At 44.7% G+C, this 20,066-nt stretch overlaps 2 protein-coding genes across 4 annotated transcripts in view; one reads left to right on the forward strand and one right to left on the reverse strand.

The window, feature by feature from the left end:
* The first annotated feature begins 1,898 nt into the window (after positions 1 to 1,898).
* On the forward strand, positions 1,899 to 11,562 carry LOC112236181 (T-cell leukemia homeobox protein 3-like). The gene is made up of 3 exons (XM_024404765.2): positions 1,899 to 2,485; positions 3,448 to 3,682; positions 10,729 to 11,562. The coding sequence occupies exons 1-3, from the start codon at positions 2,092 to 2,094 to the stop codon at positions 10,910 to 10,912; spliced, it is 813 nt and encodes a 270-aa protein (XP_024260533.2). The 5' UTR covers positions 1,899 to 2,091; the 3' UTR covers positions 10,913 to 11,562.
* Positions 11,563 to 12,216: 654 nt separating this feature from the next.
* Positions 12,217 to 20,066, reverse strand: part of LOC112236180 (Kv channel-interacting protein 1) — a 62,306-nt gene continuing 54,456 nt past the window's right edge. Inside the window, exons 2-7 of one of the 3 annotated variants that reach the window (XM_042325811.1) lie at positions 17,432 to 17,556; positions 17,228 to 17,297; positions 15,899 to 15,969; positions 15,641 to 15,748; positions 15,350 to 15,517; positions 12,217 to 13,337 (exon numbers count right to left, since the gene is read on the reverse strand). In XM_042325811.1, coding sequence (XP_042181745.1) covers positions 13,290 to 13,337; positions 15,350 to 15,517; positions 15,641 to 15,748; positions 15,899 to 15,969; positions 17,228 to 17,297; positions 17,432 to 17,556 — 590 coding nt within the window. In that variant the 3' untranslated portion in view covers positions 12,217 to 13,289. The remainder of the gene's footprint in view (positions 13,338 to 15,349; positions 15,518 to 15,640; positions 15,749 to 15,898; positions 15,970 to 17,227; positions 17,298 to 17,431; positions 17,557 to 20,066) is intronic. The other 2 variants (XM_024404761.2, XM_024404763.2) reach the window with 2 other exon arrangements.

Raw genomic sequence — 20,066 nt, forward strand, 5'->3', positions numbered from 1 at the left:
TAAATAGTAATTATGATTTTAATAGAAAGTAGCCTGATAACTGCGCAGTAAATATGAAAATATGTACGGGAAATGACAGCTATAACAGTCCATTTCTCCCTCGTGAAAATAGGCCACCGGTGTGCTCACGATGGTGGGGAAATTATAGCCAATTCTGCCAGTCCATATTTCTGAACAACCACGTCAAGTTTTGGTTAGGTCTCTTGATATGCCTACCCCAATTGTTCGTTTATGGAAAACACATGTATTGTAAACAACGTATTAATACGAGATCATTATTATTCATAAAGGAATTTCCTCAGGATGAATATGAAAACCTTAACGCACATTAAACACATGTTTTAAAGCCATATAGATGGGACAAAAAAATCAAGAGACCCTCCGTTATGGACATTTACTCATACAACAAATTCGATCGAGGTTATAATTTTGATTGCGGGGGTAACCTAGCTTATATCGCCTCATCAAATTAATCATTAAAATAGTCGTATCTATGCCTGTCAAAATTAAAACCTATAATTAACTTGCAACCCAAAATATAGGTTTCAATTGTAGCCTAATAGTTAAATGTTTTACCTGTGTTAAGAATATTTGTTTTTGTCGATAAATAAAATGTACATGTAAATATGATAAAGACTATGGGCCTATATCAGGTCTATAGAGACGAGGACAGCAACACATCTCAGCAAAGCTCTAGCCAGGGGTACATAAACAGTTAATTGTGTCCGTCTTTTCATTGATTCTGATGGGCAGGAGGTTCCAGCGTCCATGCAGACCCTCTACTTCCTCTGTATAGCCCGTGGCCTCGTCAGACAATTCCTTTTTATTATCAAGTAATGTGCCGCCGTCGGGTTGTACCCTGCACTATTGTCATTTAGTTTAGGCCTTGTAAGGATTTAAAGCATTATGATTACCAGCAGCAGACACGGTTCGGATACAACCTATTGGTTTACTTCAAATGTATGTTTTACACAGAGAAGGTGTAATCTGCCAGTAGCTGTTGACAGACGTGGTAATCAAAACGGAGAAGTGATGACTTGCTTCCTCTATACCTCAAATCAATGGCCCTAACCAAGGCCCACTTCAATCCATGACGAATAGACTCTGGTGTTAATACAGGTCCTCTCGTGTTCCTCCTAGAAAATCAATAAGACGACTGAACTGCCTGCATTTACCTTCACTACTCCACAGGTCTGGTGAGAGACGCGCAGCCACCAACATGTGTATTGCGGGATGGACATATCACAGAGAAGAGACGGAGATCAGAACTAGAGATGATCAACGACTAAACTGTATCGAAATAGGAAAAGGCAATGGGAAGTAAGAAATATGTCATCGTTGCAACTTGAATCTGTTATTTCTGTTCAATTAATATATTTCATTACAGCCTACTGTATTTTCATGGAGATCGGACAATGACAAGGCTACAAAATGGAGGTTAGAAAACAGGGACTCCGGGGACTTTTTCAAAGCCTGTGGGGCGGCAGGTAGCCTAGTGGTTAGAGTGTTGTGCCAGTTACCGAAAGGTTGCTAGCTCGAATTCCCAAGATGGTAAGGTAAAAATCTGTCGTTCTGCCCCTGAACAAGGCTGATAACCCACTGTTCCTAGGCCGTAACTGTAAATAAGAATGTGTTCTTAACTGACTTGCCTGGTTAAATAAATAAAACACTAGGTCAAGTGAATTGTCCAAACAGGTCAAATACAAGGTTTAGAAATGTATGCTCTGATATTGCACTAAATGAACTCTGTCGGAAAGCAGTCGAGGTTATGGTGTTAAATTATCCTGCCCCCAAGGGATTGACAGTACCGACCAATAAAAACACAGGAATGGGGGGGTGGGCAGCAAGACCAACGTTTTTTGACGCAGGGAAGAGAGCGTCACAGACTTATCCAAACGCACATCAAACTTTCACTGGCGTGCGCGAGGATGATCTGAAGGAGTGCTTTCCGAAGTTTCAGATGGTCGGATTCTGAACGGAGGATCACAATGGAGCCAACCGCAGTTGCTTTTTGGCGCAAACGGGCTGTTTAACCTCGTTATTTAATTTCCATCCTGTCCAGCCATACCAAGGTCTGAGTAAACGGTGGGGATGGAGCGCGCACTCAGCGCTCCAAGCCCTCCTCTCAAAGTGGTCCAGCACGAACCCATCAGCTTCGGCATCGACCAGATACTTAGTAGCGGTGCTGACTCAGAGAGCGGCCGGACCAGCAGTGGAGACGGTTACCTTTTGGGGAGCCCGACCGGAGGGAGCGCAGCGTCCTACACCGCGCTGTCCATCTCCCTATCGGGTATGGTACCACAGTTAGAGGATCCTGGTTTATACGGAGTGAAGCGCAGCCTGGGCAGCAGAGGAGTGATCCGGGTGCCCGCTCACAGACCGTTGACGGTCGAGGGACCGCCGCATGTGGGGAGCGCTGTGCCCGGGTATGGAGGCCTGTGTTTCCCGTTGGTCGGTTATAGGTTCGCCAAGGACAGGTTATCAGGTAACTTTCCGTTAAAAAATGTTCCCGGTTTCCCGTAATAGCAATTTTCCAAACATCTTGAAAACATCTTATCTTACAATAAACGTGTAATAAGCTTTAAAAAAGTGAAAAGCTAAATAATAACGATAACGATACGGCAATAAAAACAACAATAATACAGATTATGTGATCAATAAAATAACAAAGCATTTTGATAACCATTAATTCAATCTCCAACCTTTTACGCATTAAAACGTAAGAAAATGTAGGCTTCACCCACTTGTGCAATTTTACTGAAATTGTAGCCTATTTCCTTATTTAAATTAATACTTATAGCAACGGAAACCACGTGTAAATATTGAATAGGCCTATACAAATAAAATGTGGACAAAAAACACAATTGCTACAATAATCAAATTATTACACCCAACAGTTTATACAATCTGATAAAGACATATGAAAACCTTCTCGCGAAGAGTAGTGAGCCATAGTGTGAATGTTAGGCAATAATGCTATTGATCTCAAATATAGGCCTATTCCATTTGTAATAGCCTGATTCGGCACCCAGAGCCGAACCCAACATGACCGACTTCCTGTATTCACCATGTAATGTCATTGTTGCTCACGCAAGAGAAAGCCTAACTTTAATATCCAGACAGAAATGATGGCTTTATCCCTTGAGAATAAACGATTAAAATCAGGTTCAAAATGGAATATTTGCAAATTGCAGATGGATGAGTCGACGTAGGCCCAAACAGAAACGCCCAGTTTTATGCAGGCGCCACATCAACCAATACAATTCTCTTCTAACTAGGCTAATAATGAATATAACCGTTTTCTACTGAGGATTAGCCTATACTCCAGAATCTATGAACTGTACAACAACACAGTTTGAGTCTTTCCTACCACAGAGGACAAAACACCCATCATTCATCCACCGTGTGAACTCATCCTACAGTCTGCTGTTCTGCTCCCTCCTTCAGCTCTCGTGCCATTCACGGTGACCCGGCGGATAGGTCATCCATACCAGAACCGCACACCGCCCAAACGGAAAAAGCCTCGGGCATCTTTCTCCCGTGTGCAGATTTGTGAGTTGGAGAAGCGCTTCCACCGGCAGAAGTACCTCGCGAGCGCAGAGCGGGCCACCCTCGCCAAGAGCCTGAAGATGACAGACGCGCAGGTCAAGACCTGGTTCCAGAACCGCAGGACCAAGTGGAGGTCAGTTTATCAATTTTAACGTTTACATGTTTAGTCATACCTTAAAGTAAATGTCCATTGAAAATCTCAATGGATGATGTCTTCCTCGTGAGGAGAATGAGGTGGCCAATTAGCAGTCTACTCGCATGACGATGGCATATACCCACACCGTTCTGTTGTTGGGGTACGCCCACACCATTCAGTTGTTGGGGTACGCCCACACCATTCAGTTGTTGGGGTACGCCCACACCGTTCTGTTGTTGGGGTACGCCCACACCATTCAGTTGTTTCGGTATACCCACACCATTCAGTTGTTTCGGTATACCCACACCATTCAGTTGTTTCGGTATACCCACACCATTCAGTTGTTTCGGTATACCCACACCATTCAGTTGTTTCGGTATACCCACACCATTCAGTTGTTTCGGTATACCCACACCATTCAGTTGTTTCGGTACCCACACCATTCAGTTGTTTCCCCACACCATTCAGTTGTTTCGGTATACCCACACCATTCAGTTGTTTCGGTATACCCACACCATTCAGTTGTTTCGGTATACCCACACCATTCAGTTGTTGGGGTACACACCATTCAGTTGTTTCGGTATACCCACACCATTCAGTTGTTGGGGTACCCCACACCATTCAGTTGTTTCGGTATACCCACACCATTCAGTTGTTTCGGTATACCCACACCATTCAGTTGTTGGGGTACACACCATTCAGTTGTTTCGGTATACCCACACCATTCAGTTGTTTCGGTATACCCACACCATTCAGTTGTTTCGGTATACCCACACCATTCAGTTGTTTCGGTATACCCACACCATTCAGTTGTTTCGGTATACCCACACCATTCAGTTGTTGGGGTACGCCCACACCATTCAGTTGTTTCGGTATACCCACACCATTCAGTTGTTGGGGTACGCCCACACCATTCAGTTGTTTCCCACACATTCAGGTTACCCACACCATTCAGTTGTTTCGGTATACCCACACCATTCAGTTGTTGGGGTACGCCCACACCATTCAGTTGTTTCGGTATACCCACACCATTCAGTTGTTGGGGTACCCCACACCATTCAGTTGTTTCGGTATACCCACACCATTCAGTTGTTTCATACCCACACCATTCAGTTGTTTCGGTATACCCACACCATTCAGTTGTTTCGGTATACCCACACCATTCAGTTGTTTCGGTATACCCACACCATTCAGTTGTTGGGGTACGCCCACACCATTCAGTTGTTGGGGTTGTTTCGGTATACCCACACCATTCAGTTGTTTCGGTATACCCACACCATTCAGTTGTTGGGGTACGCCCACACCATTCAGTTGTTTCGGTATACCCACACCATTCAGTTGTTGGGGTACGCCCACACCATTCAGTTGTTTCGGTATACCCACACCATTCAGTTGTTTCGGTATACCCACACCATTCAGTTATTTCGGTATACCCACACCATTCAGTTGTTTCGGTATACCCACACCATTCAGTTGTTTCGGTATACCCACACCATTCAGTTGTTTCGGTATACCCACACCATTCAGTTGTTTCGGTATACCCACACCATTCAGTTGTTTCGCCCACACCATTCAGTTGTTTCCATACCCACACCATTCAGTTGTTTCGGTATACCCACACCATTCAGTTGTTTCGGTATACCCACACCATTCAGTTGTTTCGGTATACCCACACCATTCAGTTGTTTCACCATACCCACACCATTCAGTTGTTTCGGTATACCCACACCATTCAGTTGTTTCGGTATACCCACACCATTCAGTTGTTTCGGTATACCCACACCATTCTGTTGTTGGGGTACGCCCACACCATTCAGTTGTTTCGGTATACCCACACCATTCAGTTGTTTCGGTATACCCACACCATTCAGTTGTTTCGGTATACCCACACCATTCAGTTGTTGGAGTAAGCCGACATCATTTCAACACAGAAAAGATACTGCCTTTAAAAGGTGCTACACACAGGATTTTTGTTGTTGTTGGATTTTTGCATTGTAATTTCAGGAAATGTCCGTATTAAATCTGCAGTAATAGTGAAATGAAAGTGTTTCATAGTCACTATCATTTCACTATTAGCAACATATCTATCATGAACATTTTCTGAAATTATACTAAACAAAAATATAAACACAACAGGTAAAGGGTTGGTCCTATTTCATGAACTGAAATAAAAGATCCCAGAAATCCTCCTCGTGCCCAAAAAGGTTATTTCTTTCAAAAGTTGTGTGCAAATTTGTTTACATCCCTGTTAGTGAGCATTTCTCCTTTGCCAAGAAAATCCATCCAACTGACAGGTGTGGCATATCAAGAAGCTGATTAAACAGTATGATCATTACACAGATGCACCTTGTGCTGGGGGACAATAAAAGGCCACTAAAATGTGCAGTATTATCACACAAGTTTTGGGGGAGCGTGCAATTGGCATGCTGACTGCAGGAATGTCCACCAGAGCTGTTGCCAGGTAATTTAATATACATTTCTCTACCATAAGCCACCTCCAAAGTCATTTTAGAGAATTTGGCAGTACATCCAAATGGCCTCACAACCACAGACCACATGTAAGCACACCAGCCCAGGACCTCTACATCCGGCTACTTGACCTGCAAGATTGTCTGAGACCTGCCACTCGGACAGCTGATGAAACTGTGGGTTTACACAAGCGAAGAATTTCTGCACAAACTCAGAAATCGTCTCAGGGAAGCTCATCTGCGTGCTCGTTGTTCCCACCAGGGTCTTGACCTGACTGCAGTTTGGCATCATAACTGACTTAAGTGGGCAAATACTCACCTTTGATGGCCACTGGCATGCTGGAGAAGTGTGCTCTTCATGGATGAATCCTGGTTTCAACTATACCAGGCAGATGGCAGACAGCGTGTATGGCATCGTGTGGGCGAGCATTTTGTTATTCACAACATTGACATCCGAGTGCCCCATGGTGGTGGTGGGGTTATGGTATGGGCAGGCATAAGCAACGGAAAACAAACACAATTGCATTTTATTAAAGGTCATTTTAATGCAGAGAAACCGTGATGAGATCCTGAGGCCCGTTGTCGTGCCGTTCACCCGCCGCCATCACCACATGTTTCAGCAGGACATCATGTTGGAAGGATCTGTACACAATTCCTGGAAGATGAAAATGTCACAGTTTTTCAAAGGCCTGCATACTCACCAGACATGTCACCCATTGGGCATGTTTGGGATGCTCTGGATCCACGTGTACGACAGCGTGTTCCAGGTCCCGCCAATATCCAGCAACTTTGCACAGCCAATGAATAGAGGAGTGGGACAAGATTACACAGTCCACAATCAACAGCCTGATCAACTCTATGTGAAGGAGATGTGTCGAGCTGCATGAGCCAAACGGTGGTCACACCAGATACTGACTGGTTTTCTGATCCATGGTATCTGGTATCTGTGACCAATAGATGTATATCTATATTCCCAGCCATGTGAAATCCATAGATTAGGGCCTAATGAATTTATTTCAATTTACTGATTTCCTTCTATGAACTGTAACAGTAAAGTCTTTGAAATGGTTGTGTTTATATTGTTGTTCAGTGTACAATGCAAAAATGTAAAAGAAAATTCTGTCTGTAGCACATTTAACCAGTGATGTAAAGTACTTACACTACCGTTTCAAAGTTTGGGGTCACTTAGAAATGTCCTTGTTTTTGAGAGAAAAATCACATTTTTTTGTTGATTAAAATAACATAAAATGGATCAGAAATACAGTGTAGACATTGTTGATGTTGTAAATGACTATTGTAGCTGGAAATGGAAGATTTTTTATGGAATATCTAATTGATAATTTACATAGGCATACAGAGAACCATTATCAGCAACCATCACTCCTGTGTTCCAATGGTACATTGTGTTAGCTCATCCAAGTTTATCACTTTAAAAGGCTAATTGATCATTAGAAAACCCGTTTGCAATTATGTTAGCAGTTTGATTGCTTCTTTAATCAGAACAACAGATTTCAGCTGTGCTAACATAATTGCAAAAGCGTGTTTCTAATGATCAATTAGCCTTTTAAAGTGATAAACTTGGATTAGCTAACACAACATGCCATTGGAAAACAGGTGTGATGGTTGCTGATAATGGGCCTCTGTACGCCTATGTAGATATTCCATTAAAAATCTGCCGTTTCCAGCTACAATAGTATTTTACAACATTAACAATATCTACACTGTATTTCTGATCAATTTTGTTATTTTAATGGAACAAAAATTTGTTTAATTCAATTTTCTAATTCACACTTATCAAGAGAACATCCATGGTCATCCCTACTGCCTCTGATCTGGCGGACTCACTAAACACATGCTTCGTTTGAGAATTATGTCTGATGGTTGCGGCGTGCCCCTGGCTATCCGTAATGAAAAAAATGAAAATGGTGCCGTCTGGTTAATATAAGGAATTTGAAATGATTTATACTTTTACTTTTCATACTTAAGTATATTAAAACCCAAATACTCTTTAGACATTTACTCAAGTAGGAATTTACACAGTGACTTTCACTTTTACTTGAGTCATTTTCAATTAATTCATGTTTACTTTTACTCAAGTATGACAAGTAGGCACTGCCTTTAACATATACGTAATGAAACATGTTTGGGAGGAAAACTATTTCAGTCACATTGTAATTAATTATAGATACTATTTAATGGAAATCTGGAAACACTGTTACTTTAAGTCTTAATCTCGTTCACCAGTCACCAGAAAGACACTTCTGCTCAGGCCCAATTAGTCTGGGGACTAAGGCCTATAGTTTTAAACTATAGGCCTGAATTGAGACTGTTGAGACTAATTATTTTCTGGTAGTGTGAAAGGTGCGACACGGGATTTTGGGGGATTTTTGCAGTACCTTCAGAAATTATTCACAAAGTGGGGTTAAAATTGATTTAATTGTTGTTGTTTTTATCAATGATCTACACAAAATACTCTGTCATGTGAAAGTGGAAGAAACATTTGCCAAAAAAGTATGAAAAATAAAAGACTAATATATCTTGATTAGAGTATTCAACCCCCATGTTAGAATCACCTTTGGCAGTAATTACAGCGGTGAGTCTTACTGCTTGACTGAGGGACCTTACAGCTGCTTGTACTGTATGTGTGGGGTACAGAGATGATGTAGTCATTGAAAAATCACGTTAAACACTATTCCATGCAACTTATTATGTGACTTGTTAAGCACATTTTCACTCCTGGACTTATTTAGGCTTGGCATGACAGAGGGGTTGGATACTTATTGACTCAAGACATTTCATCTTTTCATTGTTTATACATTTGTAAACATGTCACGTTGACATTCTGGGGTATTGTGTGTAGGCCAGTGGCAAACAAAAATCTACATTTAATCCATTTTAATTTCAGGCTGTAACACAACGAAATGTGGAAAAAGTCAAGGGGTGTGAATACTTTCTGTAGGCTCTGTATAATTGCTGATGATTTTAAACTATAGGTCTTGAGTCAATAAGTATTCAACCCATTTTTTATGACAAGCATAAATAAGTTCAGGAGTCATTTTTTAAATCCAGACTCATTGCAGGTAAGAAAACAAACATCCGAGGGCGTAGAATTTGGCTGAATTAAGGAGCCAGGGTAGCCAGGCAAGCTGTCAGCATGGCCACTGCTCTTTAAATATGTCACTCATTGCTTCAAGTCACACCCTGCCACACCCGCCAAATGGAGCAAAGGTACCTCAAAGTCTGCTCAAGAATGTTGAAGAAAGTTTTGGTGAAACATGTCGTTCATTTCAAACCATTATGCAACATAGCGAACATTCAATCAAATTGAACAGCTAGCTGGTAGATCCCTAATTCCTCTGCCAAAAAAATGATTGGACTATCCTGTAGGCCTACCAGAATAAGTCAGGAGAAAACAGGATGGTAAAATCAGCCCAAGTGTCACACCTGCTCCCGCTTCCCCTCTCTGGTGCTCGAGGGCTCCAGGCTGCCCTTCATTACGCACACCTGTCACCATCATTACTCGCATCTGCACTCATTAAACTCACCTGGACTCCTTCACTTTGTTGAGTCCCCCTCTATATCTGTCTGTTCCTCAGTTGGTTCCCCTTGTCAGCATTATTGCCGTCATGTCGTTTTATTCCACCGTCCAGGATCTGTTCTTGTTTTGTTTGATGTCTGTTTTCCATTAAATGTTCACTCCCTGTACTTGCATCTCGTCTCCAGCGTCGGTCCTTACAGAATGCTGACACCAGTATTTGAGGGAGTTCTTGTTTTTGTTTTTTGGTGGTGACGTTGGATCCGGGTGCCAACGCTGATGGAACCAGGGGTGCCTCAGCTGGCTCGTCGGGCTCGAAAGGTTGGCTCGAAAGGTTTCCTTGCCTCATCCGGCTCGGCAGGCTCCCACGTCTCAGCTGGATCGTTAGGCTCCCACGCCTCAGCCGGCTCTTCGGGCTCCCACTCCTAAGCCTCGGCCCGGCCTGTCAGGCTCGCCCAGGTGGGATGCCGGGTGGGGCCCCTGGGGGGGGGGGTACTGTCACGCCTTCTCCCCCTTCTCCCGCCTTCTCCCCTCTCTGGCTTGAGAGAGCCAGGCTGCCCTTCATTACGCACACCTATCACCATCATTACGTGCATCTGCTCTAATTGGACTCACCTGGACTCCTTCATGTTTGTTGATTCCCCCTCTATATCTGTCTGTTCCTCAGTTGGTTCCCCGTGTCAGCATTATTGCCGTCATGTCATTTCATTGCCCCGTCCAGGATCTGTTCTTGTTTTGTTTGATGTCTGTTGTCCATTAAATGTTCACTCCCTGTACTTGCTTCTTGTCTCCAGCGTCAGTCCTCACACCAAGTCTGTTTGGCCTAGACCTAAAGTTTATCAAGTCATCTGCAATTATACAGTGCCTTCAGAAAAATGAAGCTGTAGGCCTAGATGCCTAAGGAAAGTTGAGATGGTATATAAACGTCCACTAGGCTACATACGTTTGACCATTGGTGAATTTCAACATATTAGAAGTATTCTATGTTCATAATTACATTGTAAGCAAGTAGGCCTAATCTCTCTCTTTCTCTGTTTTAGGAGACAGACAGCAGAGGAGCGGGAGGCTGAGCGTCAACAGGCCAATCGGCTGATCCTACAGCTGCAGGCCGACGCCATCCACAAGTCCTTTAACGAATCAGCAGGCTTCGACCCGCTGTGCTCACATAACTCCTCCTTGTATGCCCTGCAGAACCTCCAGCCCTGGGCCGAGGAGAGGGAGTAGGAGGAACCTGCAGCCCTGGGCCGAGGAGAGGGAGTAGGAGGAACCTGCAGCCCTGGGCCGAGGAGAAGGAGAAGGAGGAACCTGCAGCCCTGGGCCGAGGAGAGGGAGTAGGAGGAACCTGCAGCCCTGGGCAGAGGAGACGGAGTAGGAGGAACCTGCAGCCCTGGGCCGAGGAGAGGGAGTAGGAGGAACCTGCAGCCCTGGGCCGAGGAGAGGGAGTAGGAGGAACCTGCAGCCCTGGGCCGAGGAGAGGGAGTAGGAGGAACCTGCAGCCCTGGGCCGAGGAGAAGGAGTAGGAGGAACCTGCAGCCCTGGGCCGAGGAGAGGGAGTAGGAGGAACCTGCAGCCCTGGGCCGAGGAGAAGGAGTAGGAGGAACCTGCAGCCCTGGGCCGAGGAGAGGGAGTAGGAGGAACCTGCAGCCCTGGGCCGAGGAGAGGGAGAAGGAGGAACCTGCAGCCCTGGGCCGAGGAGAGGGAGTAAGTCTCCCGTAACCACTGATCCAGGGTCACATATTTGTCCATCCTTCCCAACTGTTAAGATGAGGAATTGAATGATTTGACCCTAGCTCAGTTGGTAGTGGCAAAGTGGAGATTATGGACAGTGTGTGATGCCCCTTTGAGACTGTGTGGAGACAAGGTGCCGGATAGCCCTAATACTACACCCAACCCCTCATCCTTAGACCTAGATAGGGCTCAATCTATCTACACTAGCCAAGCACCCTTCCAGGTATTTTGACCCCTATCTGGCCTTATGTTATGTCCCACATTGTAGCCGTGTTCGAGAGCGTCAAATCCATGGTGCATTGTGGGTAAATGGTTACTGACTGACTGATCTACATATAAGAATGAGTAGTTATTTATGATGCAAGGTGATTTGTAGATCAGTCAGCACTGTCGGCAGCAACGTGGAACAAGGTCTATGGTTAAAGACAGATTGTAGACTCGAGTGACAGGGAACTGAGGGAAGGACAGGAGGAGACACGTGTGAGAGGTAGAGGGGTATAGAAGAGAGGGAGGAAGTGGAGTGGTGGAAGAATGATGCATGTAATGTCGGTAAAGTGTGAAACTAAAACATCCTCAAATGTTCCATTTGTGACTCAATTCCTATGAGGATGTGGGTGTAAATGTATCGTCATTTGTACTTGGGATGTAGATATGTAAATACCGATATACACTCTTCACTTGAGAACCCTTCATTTGTTGCCTGTGGTGTTACAGACACGGATGGAAAGCTTTGTTTTACTCAAAGAAGACACATCAAATGTCACCATTGTTTTCGGAGAAGTTTGTTAAATATCATTTTGTACCACATTTGAATACACTGATGTTTTCTGTGAGATAACTGTGAGGAAAGGGATTTAGTATTTTCTTGTCAGTAAATCTTCACATTGATTAGGCTAATGTCATCTCTCATGGCTTTATTCCTGTATTCTCAGTGACAAGGTCTCTTTCTCTCTCTCTCTCTGTGGTCACAGTGAGTGGTTGGGTATTGTCTTGAGAGTTGTTACTGTACAGTCGTAATATCCCACATAAGAATACACTTCAAAATGGGACTTGCAATAACTTCCTACCACTGTATATGTCTATCATAGGCCACATAACATCCAATCCAGGCTCTGTGGGCGGGATGTCGTCTGGCCATGACTTAGATTGACAGACAAAGAGACCAACCACGACACAGATGAAAAGAGCTCATTGCAGACAGAAAGATAGAAGCCAAAAACACTATGACACAAGTTACCACAACACCAAAAATATTGAATAACACTAACACACATTCTGTAGGAGTTCTGCATTTAGCAGGGTTAGGACTGACTTGGTTCAAATGTATTTTTCTTAAAGGTCAAATACCGATCAGATGAATTTTACAGATGGAAATGTATTGATTGTGTATTTGTTATTTGGTAGTCGATTGAGGATTCAATCCAAGGTATGTGTGTATGCCTTAATCTTTGTGTGTGTTTGTCAGTAGGTACACTAACAGGTGTGATATACACTCTCAGAGAGATCAGTAACCATAACAACATCAACAGAACAAGACAGAGAGGACTAGGGTGAAAGGTTACAGAGTCACAGGAAGTTCAAAAACAGGTACAGGGGTCAGAGGTCAATGGCAAGGGTCATAACCCAGCCCGTTGATGGTCACTGCCATGGTAACATGATGGTGAGACACTGTGCCACACGACTGGTGTGTATAGCTGTTGTTGGGCAGCCGGTGTTGAGTACCTCTCGTAACCATGGTGACTACAAAGTTTATTTGTGCCTCTTTTTTCCATTAAATGGCGGGCTGCTTTTCCTTCTCACAGCTCAAGCATCTCTTCCAATTCCTCCCGGTCTTTCTTTCTCTGTGTCTTTTCTCTCCTTTTCTCTGTGTGGTCTATATGACATTTTTGAAGAGCTGCAGGGACCTCATGATGTTTTCGTCCTAAGAAAAGAAAGTATGGAAAAAAGGAGAGCTGATTTAATATCAGGTGGATAAAATGATACCTCTGAACTTGCAGTTCTCATAACCACCACGAGGGGGCAACAAAAACAGAGGAGAAGATAGCAAGGGACAGCAATGTGAACAGCAGAGAGTACAGAAAGCAAGACACCTCACATGCTTGTTTTTTCTTGTTGGGGCAGGGTTTGCGGGCCAAGAGGGAGGAAGGGAGTTTAGTCAACCAAAACCAGCTGCTATCACAGTGATGCCTATGCTAAGCTAAGGACCCTGGGACTTAACACTTTCTTCTGCAACTGGATCCTGGACTTCCTGACAGGCTGCCCCCAGGTGGTAAGGGTAGGTAACAACACATCCGCAACGCTGATCCTCAACACAGGGGCCCCTCATGGGTGCGTGCTCTGTCCCCTCCTGTACTCCCTGTTCCCTCATGACTGCACTGCCAGGCACGACTCCAACACCATCATTAAGTTTGTCGATGACACAACAGTGATAGGCCTGATCACCAACAACGACGAGACAGCCTTTAGGGAGGAGGTCAGATACCTGGCCGTGTGGTGCCAGGACAACAACCTCTCCCTCAACGTGATCAAGACAAAGGATATGATTGTGGACTACAGGAAAAGGAGGACCGAGCACGCCCCCAACCTGTAGTGCAGCAGGTTGAGAGCTTCAAGTTCCTTGGTGTCCACATCACCAACAAACTATTATGGTCCAAGCACACCAAGACAGTCGTGAAGAGGGCACGACAAAACCTATTCCCCCTCAGGAGACTGAAATGATTTGTCATGGGTCCTCAGATCCTCAAAAGGTTCTACAGCTGTACCATCGAGAGCATCCTGGTTGCATCACTGCCTGGTATGGCAACTGCTTGGCCTCCGACCGCAAGGCACTACAGAGGGTAGTGCGTATGGCCCAGTACATCACTGGGGCCAAGCTTCCTGCCATGCAGGACCTCTATACCAGGCGGTGTCAGAGGAAGGCCCTAAAAATTGTCAGACTCCAGCCACTCTAGTCATAGACTGTTTTCTCTGCTATCACACGGCAAGTGGTACCAGAGATCCAAGTCTAGGTCCAAGAGGCTTCTAAACAGCTTCTACCCCCAAGCCATAAGACTCCTGAACATCTAATCAAATGACTACCCAGACTATTTGCGTTGCTACTCTCTGTTTATTATCTATGCATAGTCATTTTAACTCTACCTACATGTACATATTACATCAATTACCCTGACTAACCGGTGCCCCCGCACATTGGACTATGTACCGGTACCCCCTGTATGTAGCCTCACTATTGTTATTTTACTGCTGCTGTTTAAATATTTGTTACTTAGATTTTTTTTAATGTTATTTGGGGGGGGGGTATTTTTTCTTAAAACTGCACTGTTGGTTAGGGCTTGTAAGTAAGCATTTCACTGTAAGGTCTACATCTGTTGTGGTGACAAATACAGTTTGATTTAATTTGATGGGAGAGCCATAGGATTTGACCAAATATTGTGGACTTCTCCCCAACACAGTGACTGGAGTAATTTTTGGGCGACTTTATGACAAGCCGAAAGAGTTTTGAGCATTCTGAGCCCGAACGGTTTCCATGACATTTTCCAGTCTGTGACATCTTCATTCTAAGTCTTTGGTGGACCGACTGAAGAATTTAAAAAGGTGAAGACCTACAGAAGGGGCAAATAGAAAATAATATTATACCTCATAAAATCACCCTAAAGTCACTGCTGTGTACTTCTAAACTATAAAACTACACAACAGTGTTTGGAATGATAATTGATTATCTGCCTAGCAGATTGTTCTAATCTGATTGGTCAGATGTTTGTTGTTGACATAGAGATGGTAGATGGTTGGAAGCAAACCGAAAGTGGCTGAGTTGACTCATGGCTGTGAAGTTGGTCATTTGATCATTGAATTTGATCCATCCAAAACCCTCAAACTACAGTAAAAGACAAGAATAGGAACAATGATGATTGTATAAATGTAGAGAAAGTTGACCTCCTGGCAGGACAGAATGAACTCATCCAGAGTGACTACTCCATCTCTGTTCTTGTCCATCTTCTGGAAGAAGGCATCCACATGTTGTTTGGGAGTGTCTGTCTTCAGGGCAGGGTAGGTGTACTTTCCCATCATGTCATATATCGCACTGACGATGTCTGTCATCTCCTGTAAAACACACACAAAAAATACACAAAACCGCAGCATATGAAGCAAAATATATGCAATAATATCTGCCTGTCGATGCTAAATGGTGAAATAACCGCACGCAATATTTAAGTACACACACACCTCCTTGTTGATGTAGCCATCTCTGTTGATGTCGTACAGGTTGAACGTCCACGTCAGTTTCTCCCTCACTGAACCCCTCAGCAGGGTGGACAACGCCATGATAAAGCCCTGGAGGAGGGAGAGAGTGACAGAATGAGACGGCGTATCAGGGAGAACAAGAAGACGAAGGATCCAGAATACAAAAAGGGTTAGTCATCTGATGATTGTGAGAAAGAGAAAAAGAGGGGAGGAGGGGAGAGACAGTAGAGGAATGTTTACCTCAAACTTGATGGATCCACTGTGTGCTGAATCAAAGGCGTTGAACAGGTAGTGTGCGTAGGTACTGGCATCTGCAGAGCATTGGAGAGAAGAGATACACTATGTATACAAAGTATGTGGACACCCCTTCAAATTAGTGGATTCGGCTATTTCAGCCACACCAATCGCTGACAGGTGTATAAAATTGAGCACACAGCCATGCAATCTCCATAGACAAACATTGGCAGTAGACTGGCCGTACTGAAGAGCTCAGTGACTTTCAATGTGGCACCATCATGTAATGCCACCTTTCCAACAAATCAGTTCGTGAAATCTCTGCCCTGCCAGAGCTGCCCCAGTCAACTCTAAGTGCTGTTATTGTGAAGTGTAAATGTCTAGGAGCAACAACGGCTCAGCAGCGAAGTGGTAGGCCACACAAGTTCACAGAATGGGACCGTTGAGTGCTGAAGCGCGTAGCGCATAAAAATTGTCTGTCCTCAGTTGCAACACTCACTATTGAGTTCCAAACGGCCTCTGGAAGCAACATCAGCACAATAACTGTTAGTCAGTAGCTTCATGAAATGGGATTCCATGGCCAAGCAGCCACACACAAGCCTGAGATCACCATGAGCAATGCCAAGCGTCGGCTGGAGTGCTTTAAAGCTCGCCACCATTGGACTCAGGAGCAGTGGAAACACATTCTCTTGAGTGATGAATCCCGCTTCACTGACGGCAGTCCGACAGATGAATCTGGGTTTGGCCGATGCCAGGAGAACCCTACCTGCCCCAACGCAAAGTGCCAACTGTAAAGTTTGGTGGAGGAGGAATAATGGTCTGGGGTGGTTTTTCATGGTTTGGGCTAGGCCCCTTAGCTCCACTTAAGGGAAATCTTAACGCTAGAGAATACTATGACAATGCCCCCGCGGACAAAGCGAGGTTCATACAGAAATTATTTGTCAACATCGGTGTGTAAGAACTTGACTGGCCTGCACAGAGCCCTGACCTCAACCCCATCTAACACCTTTGGGATGAATTGGAACGCTGAGTGCGAGCCAGACCTAATCGCCCAACATCAGTGCCCGACCTCACTAAGGCTGTTGTGGCTGAATAGAAGCAAGTCCCCGGAGCAATGTTCCAACATCAAGTGGAAAGCCTTCCCAGAAGAGTGGAGGTTGTTATAGCAGCAAAGGGGTGACAAACTCCATTTTAATGCCCATGGTTTTGGAGTGAGATGTTGGACGTGCACGTGTCCACATACTTTTGGTCATGTAATGTATGTGTGACCCTTTATGTGCACAACTCAACACCTTTTAAAGGTTATGTACACACACACACAAACTCATTCCCTACCTCCATGGGGAAAGAACTGTGCGTATATCTGTTTGAAGGTGTCCTCATTCACCACCCCACTAGGGCACTCCTACGATGGAGAGAGAGAAAGAGAAAGACAGAGAAAAAGGGAGAAAAGAGAGAGATCAGCCATCGAGAGAGTGACGGACACTAATTGATGAAGTAATGGAGAAATGGAGTGACACACACAGAGTGACTACATACGTTTTTGAAGCCTCGGTAGAGCACTTGCAGCTCTTGCTTGCTGAAGTTGGTCTGAGCCTCTAGTTTATCCAGCCCTTCTGGCCGATGACACACAATGCTCAACTCAAAATCATCATCTATTTTATCTAGGGAGAGACAGAGCATCAATATCATCCGAGGGAATTTACACAAAATGTTGCATTTTCATCAGCTATAGAAAGGAGTAACACTGTAGGTAGGGAGAGAGAAGAGAGGACAACATAACTGTAGTTAGGGAGAGAGAAGAGAGGACATAATAGCACAGAGAGGAGATGGATCTCAGAGAGAGAGTGAGAGAGAGGTCATTGTAGAAATCCCTGTGTTCCTCCACCTCAGTCACCTGCCCGAGTCACTGTTCAATGATACTGTACACTCTTAGAAAAAAAGGTGCTATCTAGACTCTAAAATGGTTTTCCGGCTGTCCCCATAGGAGAACCCTTTGAAGAACCTCTTTTGGTTCCAGGTAGAAGCCTTTTAGATTACCTGGAACCAAAAAGGGTTCTCCTATGGGGACAGCCGTAGAACCCTTTTGGAACCTTTTTTTCTAAGAATGAACAGTCATACAAAACCAGCCTTAAACACAGGTAATGGTAGTACACTTTCCCTCCTCTCTCTCAATACTCATGGCAATCTTCATTCAAATGGAACAGTTTCACTATGCAGAGAATCGGAGAGACCCTTTACGCTCAGCAGTGGTAACATGCCAGGTCACTATCTGGGTTGAAAATCCTGGCTAACCCCCAGTGGTTACTCAGCCTCAACGTGGATAACCCCCAGTGGTTACTCAGCCTCAACGTGGATAACCCCCAGTGGTTACTCAGCCTCAACGTGGATAACCCTCAGTGGTAACTACTCAGCCTCAATGTGGATAACCCTCAGTGGTAACTACTCAGCCTCAATGTGGATAACCCTCAGTGGTAACTACTCAGCCTCAACGTGGATAACCCTCAGTGGTAACTACTCAGCCTTAATGTGGATAACCCCCAGTGGTAACTACTCAGCCTTAATGTGGATAACCCCCAGTGGTAACTACTCAGCCTTAATGTGGATAACCCCCAGTGGTAACTACTCAGCCTTAATGTGGATAACCCCAGTGGTAACTACTCAGCCTTAATGTGGATAACCCCAGTGGTAACTACTCAGCCTTAATGTGGATAACCCCCAGTGGTAACTACTCAGCCTTAATGTGGATAACCCCCAGTGGTAACTACTCAGCCTTAATGTGGATAACCCCCAGTGGTAACTACTCAGCCTTAATGTGGATTACCCCCCAGTGGTAACTACTCAGCCTTAATGTGGATAACCCCAGTGGTAACTACTCAGCCTTAATGTGGATAACCCCCAGTGGTAACTACTCAGCCTTAATGTGGATAACCCCCAGTGGTAACTACTCAGCCTTAATGGATAACCCCAGTGGTAACTACTCAGCCTTAATGTGGATTACCCCCAGTGGTAACTACTCAGCCTTAATGTGGATAACCCCCAGTGGTAACTACTCAGCCTTAATGTGGATAACCCCCAGTGGTAACTACTCAGCCTTAATGTGGATAACCCCAGTGGTAACTACTCAGCCTCAATGTGGATAACCCCCAGTGGTAACTACTCAGCCTTAATGTGGATAACCCCAGTGGTAACTACTCAGCCTTAATGTGGATAACCCCCAGTGGTAACTACTCAGCCTTAATGTGGATAACCCCCAGTGGTAACTACTCAGCCTTAATGTGGATAACCCTCAGTGGTAACTACTCAGCCTTAATGTGGATAACCCCCAGTGGTAACTACTCAGCCTTAATGTGGATAACCCCCAGTGGTAACTACTCAGCCTCAATGTGGATAACCCCCAATGGTAACTACTCAGCCTTAAAGTGGATAACCCTCAGTGGTAACTACTCAGCCTCAATGTGGCTAACCCCAGTGGTAACTACTCAGCCTTAATGTGGATAACCCCCAGTGGTAACTACTCAGCCTTAATGTGGATAACCCCCAGTGGTAACTACTCAGCCTTAATGTGGATAACCCCCAGTGGTAACTACTCAGCCTTAATGTGGATAACCCCCAGTGGTAACTACTCAGCCTCAATGTGGATAACCCCAGTGGTAACTACTCAGCCTTAATGTGGATAACCCCCAGTGGTAACTACTCAGCCTTAATGTGGATAACCCCCAGTGGTAACTACTCAGCCTTAATGTGGATAACCCCAGTGGTAACTACTCAGCCTTAATGTGGATAACCCCCAGTGGTAACTACTCAGCCTCAATGTGGATAACCCCCAGTGGTAACTACTCAGCCTTAATGTGGATAACCCCCAGTGGTAACTACTCAGCCTTAATGTGGATAACCCCAGTGGTAACTACTCAGCCTTAATGTGGATAACCCCCAGTGGTAACTACCAGCCTTAATGTGGATAACCCCCAGTGGTAACTACTCAGCCTTAATGTGGATAACCCCCAGTGGTAACTACTCAGCCTTAATGTGGATAACCCCAGTGGTAACTACTCAGCCTCAATGTGGATAACCCCCAATGGTAACTACTCAGCCTTAAAGTGGATAACCCCCAGTGGTAACTACTCAGCCTCAATGTGGCTAACCCCCAGTGGTAACTACTCAGCCTTAATGT

The sequence above is a fragment of the Oncorhynchus tshawytscha genome, linkage group LG08 (assembly GCF_018296145.1).
Source record: "Oncorhynchus tshawytscha isolate Ot180627B linkage group LG08, Otsh_v2.0, whole genome shotgun sequence".
NCBI classification, from domain to species: Eukaryota; Metazoa; Chordata; class Actinopteri; order Salmoniformes; family Salmonidae; genus Oncorhynchus; species Oncorhynchus tshawytscha.

Coding starts and splice junctions, on each gene's coding strand:
- LOC112236181 (XM_024404765.2), top strand. CDS start 2,092: ATGGAGCGCGCACTCAGCGCTCCAAGCCCTCCTCTCAAAGTGGTCCAG. Junction 2,486..3,447: donor CGCCAAGGACAGGTTATCAG/GTAACTTTCCGT, acceptor TCCCTCCTTCAG/CTCTCGTGCCATTCACGGTG. Junction 3,683..10,728: donor AACCGCAGGACCAAGTGGAG/GTCAGTTTATCA, acceptor TCTCTGTTTTAG/GAGACAGACAGCAGAGGAGC.